Source organism: Cryptomeria japonica, chromosome 11 (genome assembly GCF_030272615.1).
Source record: "Cryptomeria japonica chromosome 11, Sugi_1.0, whole genome shotgun sequence".
Taxonomy (NCBI): domain Eukaryota; kingdom Viridiplantae; phylum Streptophyta; class Pinopsida; order Cupressales; family Cupressaceae; genus Cryptomeria; species Cryptomeria japonica.
Genome location: NC_081415.1, coordinates 592,626,026 through 592,638,084, shown reverse-complemented (window position 1 = coordinate 592,638,084; position 12,059 = coordinate 592,626,026). Strand labels below are relative to the sequence as shown.

At 34.4% G+C, this 12,059-nt stretch overlaps 1 protein-coding gene across 1 annotated transcript; it reads left to right on the top strand.

Moving 5' to 3' along the window:
- Positions 1-2,303: 2,303 nt before the first annotated feature.
- Positions 2,304-6,648, top strand: LOC131076312 (GABA transporter 1). The gene is made up of 7 exons (XM_058013439.2): positions 2,304-2,835; positions 2,968-3,198; positions 3,832-3,929; positions 4,026-4,212; positions 4,305-4,435; positions 5,000-5,236; positions 6,073-6,648. The coding sequence occupies exons 1-7, from the start codon at positions 2,736-2,738 to the stop codon at positions 6,451-6,453; spliced, it is 1,365 nt and encodes a 454-aa protein (XP_057869422.2). The 5' UTR covers positions 2,304-2,735; the 3' UTR covers positions 6,454-6,648.
- Positions 6,649-12,059: the final 5,411 nt, after the last annotated feature.

Here is a 12,059-nt window from a genome sequence, read left to right as displayed (position 1 = left end):
GTGTGTGCAGATTGTTGGATTAATCGTGGAAGGATGTATTGCAATATGTGGTTCCCTCTTTTTCCTAGATTGGACCAATTTAAGTATTTTAGGTCTGGGTAGCTAATTTTGTGTAATATTGTTTATTCTATTTTAGTCGACCCTTAATTAGGATTTCAATGTTGTATCTCATATTTAAGATGTGTGGATGGATGAATTGTAGTATGGATGAGAAGTGAATTGTGTGAGAAGTGATGCAAATGATTTGCAAGGAGATTTGAGTTTGTTGTGATGTGAAAGTCAGTTTGCGAAGAGCTTTGAAGGTGATATATTCTACAAGACAATGAGTTGTGATAGTGAAGATTATCAGAGATGTTTTTCATGATGTTGGTCGCTTGATTCAGTTCTTCAAGGATAATTTCATGTTCAAGAGAATCCTTCTCAATTTCAATTATGCTATTTCATTTGTTGCTAATTGACAGTGAGTCCTTTGACATCAGTTTGTATCTTGCCTTGAAGAACTGATCTTTAGTTGTGCTAGTCCTCTTTGTATCCCACCTAAGGTTGTGCGCCTTAATTCTACATGTCCTTTAGGTATCGGTGCTCCTTGGTCATAAGCCTAAAACGTTGTAAACATTGTTATTCATATTCTGAGTTAGATTCTCACTGTGGTTTTTCTCTATTTGGGTTTTCCATGTATATATGGTGTTCATGTGTTATTGCTAAGTTAATGCTATTTATTAATAATTGATTTTGAAGTTCTAGACTGATTCGGCCCCCTCTCAGTCTTGTCAGATGTTCAATAGAGTTTAAGCTAAAAAATAGGTGCAGAGCTAGGTGGAGGTGGCATGTTTAGGAGGTACCACTATGATGTGGTTGGTGCACAAGCCTAGAGTTTCTAAAGATCTTAGCATGAAAAAAAGTTAGTTGTGAACATAAATATTATAAAACTTTGAAGTCACAAAATTTTGGAGTTCGATTGTCACCAAAAAATTAACTTATAGTTAATAACCACAATAAAATAAATAAATAAACTATCATTTTTATTTTCATCACTACGTGACAAGGTGTCATCAAATTCTTTACTTGAAAACTAAAAGAAACTACTAAAAAAACTAGAGCCAATTTGCAAATGACCTATGCAGGAAGTCCATATAGTGTATAGATTTATACAACTATGCATATTTTTATGTAAAAATGTGTACTCCCTAGAAAAATACCTAAATTTTCTTTTTACCTCCAATTTTGTTAAATTGACAAGTGTTCCTAGGGTTTTGACATCTTTTGGACACAACGACGAGATTTATTTTGCTCCAAGGAGACTTCTTATAATACTTAATGGAAAAAAACCTTATAAATTGAGAAAGGGTTAATTGATTCTAAGCTCTAATACCATATTGGAATAATAACATATTCACAAATATAGCAACCTGTCAAGAAAAGCCAAAAAAAATTTCATAATTGAGAGTTGCAATGAAAATTGATGTCAGAAAAGATAATTGCAATTTTAATACAGTAAAATGAATTAACCTTACCATATGGGTAAAGTTTAAAGCCCTAAAAAAACAAGATTGATTATAGTGTGAATAAGTCCTAACATTGAACTAGCTAGATAAATTACCACATTCACACCAACAACGATTGTCACTCTTGTCTCTTTTACTAATAAATTATTATCTCAATATTAGAGCTTGACTAAGGGACAAGGAAGTCTAGGTCTTCACTTTTGCATAGGAAGTCGCATGATACACCTTAGCACCACCATTATTTTTCTCATCTCGTATATCATCATGCAAACAAGTGCTACAAGTCTCTATAACAATAGTCAAAGTCTACCTTCCATAATTTCAAGATACACAAACCTAAATTAATCTCATTTATATTTTAACAAATATTTTATTATAATCTCAATTAACTTACTATAGTTGTATTATTGACACAACTCTCTCTATATATATATATAACTTATTTATGTTGAATTAATTTATTCATTTGTTGATACTTTAAAATCTTTTAAAAGGTCATGTTTTTATTTTATTATTAATGAAAATTATTTTAAATAAATGTTTCAAATCATTTCGGTTAAAGATAGCTTTCAAAGTCCTCATGATTATAATATGTCTTAGTCTTCAAAGGAATACATCTTAGTCTTCAAAGTAAGCGAGAGGTAGATTACTTTCACTTTTAATATGATAGAAAGACGATATTTAAAAGATTTAATGATGAAGAAAACTTTATTACGCTACTTCTTTAGACTTTGAAGAGCCGGCAGTATTGACTTTGCCCAAAGCATCCATTATCATGGCCATCAAACATATCAGAGGCCAAGCTACATAATTCTCTTTATGCTTTATCCACATTAAACATATCAGAGGCCAAGCCACATAATTCTCTTTATGCTTTATCCACATTTTCTCTTTATGCTCAGAGGCCAAGCCACATAATTCTCTTTATGGCCATCAATCATAGACATGCTCATCTATTTGGTACCACTTGCTGCACTTTTTAAGTACAGATACTTCAAATGACTCATTATATTCATCATGTACTTGACTGTGGAACCATTTGTTTTGCTAGTAAACCTGATTCTCAGAAAAATGAGTCAAAAACAAAAGCAGTGGGCTGAATTTGACATAAATGATTCGCTAGAATAAAGTAGAATGTACAGCAACTGCCACTCTCTTCAACTTTTTCCCATTTTAAAAAATTTGACCTTTAGCTGAGCCATCCAATCACTCCTCCCTGAAATCAAGACGATGGCTACTCATTCTAATGATAGCCATGCTTCAGTTAACCAAGATGCAAACACAGGAAAACACTTGGATGCAGGTGCTATATTTGTGTTGGAATCGAAAGGTATGCATATGTATTTTTGACTCAATTTTTTTGTTTCAATGAAACGAAATATCTTGCTTATGTACAATGTAAGTGAATGAGTGACGTGGGTTAGTACTAAGTATAGCTAATTAAGTTAATTGGTGGTTGCAGGAACATGGCTTCATGCTGGCTATCATTTGACAGCCTCCATAGTTGGACCTCAGCTGCTGAGCCTCCCATTTGCATTTGCATCCTTAGGATGGGGTGCAGGAATAGTATTACTAGCCATTGGAGCAGCTGTTACTTTCTATTCATATAATCTCCTGTCACTGGTGCTGGAACATCTAGAGCTCAAGGGCAACAGACACCTAAGGTTTAGTGATGTGACCACAGCTATTATGGGTATATACTAATCAAGCTTCATCAGTCCTCTCTCTATAGCTTACCACATTTCATTACTTGGAAGATAATCAGTTACGGATCTTTTATGTAGAATTTATCTTATATTTTGAGTCATTGTACAAAACTAACATCTAAGCAAATTCATTTGACATTTATTTAGGAAGGCTTATTAGCAACATTGACATAAATTCTGATATGTTTTATAGCGGTTATTGTTATTTATATGCCTAAATTTTTCGTTTATAGATTATTCAAGGAGATGGGTGCCTTATTGACTAACAACCACTTGTGGGATAAAACTGAGATGAATATAGAGTGATTGAGTATCTAAGTTATTTTTGGTTTAATAGGGGTACCTTAGAAAAAGAGGTCACCATTGGGAAGCTCTGCAGAAGTTTAGAAGTTTAGAGCTGTACCACAATATGCAGGTCTAATTGGGCATTTCATTTTTATTTGGAGGGGTAAATGTTTTTGATCTGAAACTATGATCAATGAGATTACAAACAGAGGTCTCATTTTCAATAATAATATTAACAACGATACCTCAATCAAATTTGAATCTTGATAGAAAGAACAGCACAACTTAACCATCACACTATGCCAATGCTGACAATTGACTGAACTATCTTACAGGCCCAAGATGGGGTCGTTTCGTGGTGGGACCACTACAGTTTGCAGTCTGCTGCGGAGCTGTTGTTTCATGTACTCTTCTTGGAGGTCAGAGTTTGAAGGTAACTTTAAAAAACAACAAGAGAGACTATGTTTGCTTGTGAAAGAGTGAATAATTTCATTGACTGCCTAATGGATTTCGTAAATGTATATTACAGTTCTTATATAAAATCTATCATCCAAATGGGGAGATGCAGTTGTACCTATTTATAATTCTATTTGGAGGGCTGATGCTTCTGCTGGCTCAAATGCCGTCCTTTCATTCACTGAGATATATAAATCTAGCATCTTTGCTGCTGTGCTTTTCCTTTACTGCATGTGCTGTGGGAGGTTCCATCCATGCAGGTTAATCTTGACTCTTCACTGATTTGCCCTTGCTTGAATTTGGATGCCCACTTTTCTCTGTTCTTAATTGTCATCTTAGTTTTAAATGGCAGGAATCTCGAGTGATTCAGAGAACAAGGACTACAGTTTGGTTGGCAGTAAAACAAGCAAATTTCTGGCGGGTTTGAACTCTTTCTCGATAATTGCAACAACTTATGGCAATGGAATCATTCCTGAGATTCAGGTGAGATCGGTCAATAATTTGAAAAAAGAGAGTGATTACATATTTAAAGTTTCGTCCTTTCAGTTTCCATAATGATAGGTCCAGTAAGGCGATCTCAAACTTCCTATAGACAATCAAACCCCTAGTTGATCTAGGAGAACATTGCAATGTGTATTTGATTTATGTCACCTTTTAAAGCTTAAAGTTTTATATTACAGACAACTTACAGTCAATCGAAAACATTTTACTAGGGAGTCAATGCAGATTTAGCAAAATATTTTAATCGTATAGTGATGGTGGGTGTGAGGGTTTCTAGGTTTTAGTTCTAATTAGTCCTCCTTTCTCAACATGTATCAAAGTCAGGTCGGGTGAGTTCATGTTGTATTTTTAAGGAAAGAAGTTTGAGTTTTTTAAAAAGCTGACGAGATCTACAAAAAATACCTTTTTATCTTGAACTTCCCAATGATCTTATTGTAAATGAAAGCCTTTCTTTCTTAAATTCTTTGCTACAAATCTCAGTGATAAACTAAGTAGAATTATGTAAGTTTTGAGCATACATACTAATACTCAAGGAGGGTTTTGCAGGCCACTATAGCTCCCCCAATTTCAGGAAAAATGTTCAAAGCACTGTGTGTGTGTTATACAGTGGTTGTGTCCACCTACTTCTCTGCTGCAATTTCAGGCTACTGGGCCTTCGGCAACAAAGCCCAAGGGACAATTTACAGCAACTTTGCGCCTGTAGGAAGGCCAGCTTATGTTCCCAACTGGTTTCTCTTCATGGCCAACATTTTTATCCTCCTCCAAACATCCACGGTGACTCTGGTTAGTTTAGTTCATAGTACATACTCAACTATTATCAATATCATATTACTATTATACTTGAGAATTACATGCACTCCTATTGATCAATAATCTCGAACATTTTGCTTCTAAAATTTACTAGAACATCAAATTCAACAACTGTCTTACTTGCTCAAACAACTTGATAGACAACTAGAAGAATTCACCATACTAAACTTAGGAATTTATCCTAGAAAACCTCAATGAGGAGAAAGACTACCTGGTAGCAGCAATTGCTCATCTATCTAGGTGTTACTAGACAAAGCACAACTACAAAGAGCATTTACAACTTATAGGTGTTTCAATTGCTTTCAATGACTTCTGCTGCTGAATTCTCTATTTGATCACTACAGCACTCATGCCTTTATATAAGATTTGTAATGTTCTTATCGTGTACAAGGAGGACCCAGAAGTAGGATAGGAATGCCAGATTATCATATCAAATTCTGTGTTTTGTGTGTCATGGCTCAAGATGAAACTGCCCCTTCATGGTGGCGGCAATTAATGCTTACAAAAGCACTGTGGTACTTTCAAATTCGCCATGGCCGCTACAAAATCACCTCTTTCAAGAGGACCAGCGATTCTGTTATGTAAACAGAACCAAGTTTTTTCTGCTACCGGTCATTTTTTGAAAACCTCATTATAGATCACCTCTATTAATGGAATAAGTAGTTCAGAGTTGGATCACCCCAATATTCAAATGGAATTCTTATAGAAAATCTCCAAAACTGTAACCTCTTTCAGCATTTAACATTCAGTACATATTTGATCTCTATCAACTTCTAAACCTCTCTCCGCGATGTAAATTTTCCTTGCAGACTTATTTCCAACCAGCATTTGCAGCTCTCGAAAGCAGATCTGCAGATGTAGAGAAAGGGAGATTTTCTATGCGAAATGTTGTTCCCAGATTGATTGTAAGATCTTTTTGGGTGGTAATTGTAACTTTGGTGGCTGCCATGCTGCCATTTTTTGGAGATATTAATGCGGTGATGGGTGCATTTGGGATTATGCCATTGGACTTTATTTTACCAATGGTGCTCTACAACATAACATTCAAGCCTTCCAGAAGGAGCTTACTTTTCTGGGTGAATAGCTCGATTGGTGTCTTGTTTTCTGTTGTGGGAATTCTGAGCTGCTTTGCAGCCGCCAGACAAATCGTCCTAGATGCTAACACCTACAAGCTCTTCGCCAATGTCTGATCTCTTTAGTTACAGGCGTACTCGAGATTGACCAAAAGGAGCGTATTTGTTTCTTCTAAAATAAGATGATAAAATTAGCACCTTGATCCTGTGCCTTTATAAAAAATGAAAAATCCTGTGCAGTGTGTTTGCATGGGGTATTGTCATTCCTTATAATAATTATATACCATTAATTGAGGATTCTTTTTGGTGGTCTCAAGCTTCTTTATAAACATGGAACTCTCTATCTACTTAGGCGTAATGATTGAGAATAAAAATATGAAAAAAAAAAAATCTATTTTTTATAATATTATACTCTTCCCAAGTTTAATTTCAACTTGTCTTCAAGTCAATTTTTCAAATATTGTAAATCTTCAACTTGTATGTGAAGATGTAACTCCCTAACACTTACAATGCCATTTTAAGATGGAAAATGGTTCAAATTCAAAATTGAATTTGGTTTACAAGTATTAATTATCATCATTCACACCAAAAAAGATAAACAAACAAACAAAGTGCAAATAAGTTTTTTTTATTGATGTTGATTACCAGTTTAGCCAAGATATTCTTGCATCAATTAACAATCAAGAGAGTCATTTTATTCTTCATTTTGATGAATCTAGGTAAATAGAGACTATATATGCCTTAGATTAATTTATAGGTATAAACAACTTCCACAAGTTCTAGATCATCAACATCTTATGATTCATCTTTTTCACTTTTATTAGAAGGGCGTTGAACACCGTTGGATGTTGAGAGGGGAGGTGAATCAACATATATTAAAACTTGATTGAATTAAACTAATAAAACCATGATATGCATTCAAACCGAAGTGCATGAAAGTAAACAACTGAAACAACAAATGCAACCACACAAGAACACCAAGATTTTACGTGGAAAATCCAAACTGGGAAAAACCACGATGAGAATCAAACTCACAATATATATCAACTATTTACAATATTTAAGGCCACCGGCTAGAGAGCTCATTGTTTTAGACTTGCAGGCTAAGGCGCACAACCTTAGGCAAGATACAAGATAAGGACTTGCACAACTGAAGATGACTTCTTCAGGGCAAGGTACAAAAACAGTTGTCCAGATACTACAAGAATAAAATATTAAAATATAGAGAAATTAGCATATATCAGAATGCAAATAATAGTTCACAACATCATATTCGTTTATTTGCACCACAATACTTCTGAACCTCTAATTCACTCCAACTTCATATAACATTCACTCTAAATATCTCATTACTTACTTCATATCCATGTCATTCAATCACACACACCTCAAACACAATTGTTCTGCCCATTATATATCAATTGAATCAATAATAATCTCTACTAGGTCGACCAAGAAGAAAATGTAATGTGTACATAATAACGACCCAAAAATATATCATCCGGAAGGTAAAGAAGATGTGTGAGGGTTCATGCCAAGTCGACACACCTTCCAAATATCACCAAAAGACTTTATGTTAGGTCCCGGAGACAACTGAGAGGGGGGGTGAATCAGTTGTCAAATGAATTTAAACCAAAATTAACTTAACCAAAACTTAATGCTTAATACCGGTAAACCAAACTTTATGCCGGTAGACAGTTTATCAGTTAATTGCAGTACCGATAAAGATTAATGCATGAAACAGAAAGAGAACAACATCCACAACACATAACACCAATGTTTGTATGTGGAAACCTTGTAAGGGGAAAAACCATGGTGGGAAACCTTACCCACAATCAGATGATACTATTGCAGATAGTATGTGTATACAATAAGGGGTCTGCACATGCAGAAAGGCCAAGCGCCTAGAGCTCACTGCTCAAACACAAATGGGAGTCACACTAACTACAATTGGATGGTTAAATCCAATAATGATGTACTACTCAAAATAGCATCTTCATATGCTAGAGTTAGTACCGGTTTAGCTCTGATATGCCTTCACAAAACCCTCCTTCAATCTTCAAATGATGTCTGTGTGTATAGCTCTGCTCATTCTCGCATATACCTTATTACAATCCTTTTTGCATTTGCATTCCTCACTCCTTACTTCGATCAAATAAGATCTTACATATATACCGAAGCCTAGGACCAAAATGTATAGGTCGGCTTTACAAAAGATATTACAATAAAAACAATTTACAAGTAAAACAATGACCGATACAATATATGATTCAATATGTCGGCTTAATGCATTTACAGCAATAATAAATCATCTCCATAGCGTGTCGTGCTGATCTAGAATAGATAAGCCTGTCGGTGCTTATCCTGGACCTATTTGCCGGTAACAGCAAATATGCAAACACGAATATACCAATGAACAAATCTCCAAGAAAAAGTGTCCAAACGATGTTTCCGACATAACCAAGTATTTTCCATGTCATTCCAAGTGTCGGTGAACAATATATCCTGTCGATGAACCAGATACCGGTGACTGTGCATAAGTCACTTGCTTGCCGGTGAACATTGCCAATTCTCCAAGTGCCAGTAGGCTGACCAGAGTTGATAAGTGTTGACATCAATGACAAAACCATATCAACATATCCAAAATACCAACACTTTACACGCAACCACTCGGACCAAAACACATAAGCTAATACAAAATGATCTACTAAACCCAAAACATCTTAACTCGAACCCAAAAACAAAATAAATGGACCACCACACACGAAGCACAACATCTTAATAATAATAATAATTGATCTATAACATCCTTGAAATAATATCATGATGAGGAAAGCAACATCTTCCTCCACATACTCCTAGAATCAACTCCAGATTTGGTAGACAACAATGTCACTCATAAACCAACCATTCAAACAACTGAAAAACTAAAATCGAGTTGCAGAAGCATTGTGCAATAGTAAACATGACCATCTGAAACATATACAGTACAAACACATATTCTGAATCATGGTACTGTTCACTAGAACAATCAGCAAAGCTAACATCAGCACTTTCGTACCAAATGAAGAACATTAAACTTCTAGAACCACTTCATATCATCATCCTAAGTCATCCAAAAGTGACAACATCAATTTGCCAATACTTTTGTACCATATAGTTAATCAAATGGGCATTTGGACCAGCAACTAGATGCAATTAGGAACATATACTAGCACAATAGTACATCCAAATTAACATCATAGTTCATCACAATATATCTGGACCAACAACACCAACATATGGACCACCAACAATTTTGACATCAGTGACAACAAAGACCCACATATGTGTAACAATCGTCCCCTTTTTCATTGATGGAAAAACAAAAACTTTCTCTTCAAAACAACAAAATCTCTCCCCCTTTAACATCAAAGACAAAGGGTAACTTTACTTGCCAAAAATAGAATGATCAAAACTACAACTCGCTTTATCAAAAATCTTCTTAACAGAAATACCTATCAGGTTGAACATTCTTGTACTATTTCTTCAAGCTCACAAAAGAAGAGTTTCATGAATGAATAGTGGAAAACATAATTTTACTTTGGCAATCACAATCAATGCACAAATTTACTACAATATCAAAGATATTAGTATTAACTACACTTTGCTCTACTTTTTCTGCATCTACCATTAACCTGGTAAATGTAGATAATCGTAATTCCATGGCATCCTTAAGTCCATAAAATAATTACAGGCTAAAGCACAATGTTGTGTTGCACTTGGGGCCACCTGAGCAAGTTCAGCCGAACTTATTTCAGTCGGATTGTTTTATTATATAAGTCTACTTTTTCTTAGCCCCACCATTTAGCAGCTAGGAGCTTTGGGAGTTTGGTTGAAACGCAGAGAGAGCTTAGTGACCAGTCATCTTTTTCCAGGTATGTACAAATTTCTTCCATTTTTTTTTAGGTTTTGTTTTTGTGCTTAAAAAATAAATATATTTCTTGTTATGTATCATTTTTGTTTTTCTAGTTTATCAATATTCTAAAAACCATTACTAGTAAACAACTAAATAGTAAATTAAACTAAACAAATTTTGAAAACCCTTACTATGAAACCATAAGAAAATTCTAATCAATACTATCAAACCATGACAAAAGAAAACCCCATGACAAAAAAAATGCATTTTCTCATTACCCTTACTATTAAACGATAAAAAACTTTAATCAATACACATACACATGCATGCATACAATGTGCGTGTGTGTGTGTGCGCACGCGTGTGTATGTATGTGTGTGTTTGTGTGTGTCTATGTGCGTGTGTGTGCATATGTGTGTATGTATGTGTGTATGTATGTTTGTGTGTATGTGTGTGTGTATGTGTATGTATATGCATGTGTATATGTGCATGCATGTGTATATGTGCATGTCTATGTACGTGTGTATGTGTGTGTATGTATGTGTGTATGTGTATATATGGGTGTGAATGTGTGTATATGTGTGTATATGTGTGTATATGTATGTGTATGTGTATATGTGTGTGTATGTATGTATGTGTATGTATGTATATGTATCTATGTGTGTGTATGTACATGTGTGTATGCATGATGTATGTGTGTGTATGTGTGTGTGTATGTGCATGTATATGTGTGTGTATATGTGTGTGTGTATGTATGTGTATGTATATGTGTGTGTCTTAACATGTGTATGTGTATGTGTATGTGTATGTGTATGTGTATGTGTATGTGTATGTGTATGTGTATGTGTATGTGTATGTGTATGTGTATGTGTATGTGTATGTGTATGTGTATGTGTATGTATCTTTGTGTGTGTATATGTATCTTTGTGTATGTGTATGTGTATGTGTATGTGTATGTGTATGTGTATGTGTATGTGTATGTGTATGTGTATGTGTATGTGTATGTGTATGTGTATGTGTATGTGTATACATGTATCAAGTGTATGTATGTGTGTATGTATGCATGTATGTATGTGTATATGCATGCATGCATGTAACTTATGTATGTATGTATCATGTGTATGTACATGTGTGTATGCATGTATGTGTGTGTGTATGTATGTATGTATGTATGTAAGTATGTAAGTATGTAAGTATGTATGTGTGTGTATGTGTGTATGTGTATGTATGTGTGTATGTATGCATGTATGTATGTGTATGTGTGTGTGCATGTATCATGTGTATGTATGTGTATGTGTATGTGTATGTGCATGTGTATGTGCATGTGCATGTGCATGTGCATGTGCATGTGCATGTGCATGTGCATGTGCATGTGCATGTGCATGTGCATGTGCATGTGCATGTGCATGTGCATGTGTGTGTGTGAGATATGCATCTATGTATGTATATATGTATGTCTATGTATGTGTACATAGCATTTAGTTTTAATGTTTCTTTTAAGTAATTTTTATCATTTTATATTCAATTAGTATTGCATCATTTTCAAATTAGTTTGAATTAGTTTACTAAATTAGAATTGTATCATTTTCAAATGAGTTTGAATTAGTTTAAAATAGTTTAAATTACTTTAAATTAGAATCGTAGACATTTTTAAATTAGTTTGAATTAGTTTAAATTAGTTTGGATTAGTTTAAATTAGTTTGACTTAGTTTTAAATATGTGTGTATGTGTATGTGTATGTGTATGTGTATGTGTATGTGTATGTGTATGTGTATGTGTATGTGTATGTGTATGTGTATGTGTATGTGTATGTGTATGTGTATGT

Bases quoted from the DNA above. Each gene is read 5' to 3' on its own strand.
- LOC131076312 (XM_058013439.2), top strand. From the start codon at position 2,736: ATGGCTACTCATTCTAATGATAGCCATGCTTCAGTTAACCAAGATGCA. The intron at 3,199-3,831 runs GTATATACTAAT...ACTATCTTACAG, and splicing joins TGTGACCACAGCTATTATGG to GCCCAAGATGGGGTCGTTTC. The intron at 4,213-4,304 runs GTTAATCTTGAC...TTTAAATGGCAG, and splicing joins GGGAGGTTCCATCCATGCAG to GAATCTCGAGTGATTCAGAG.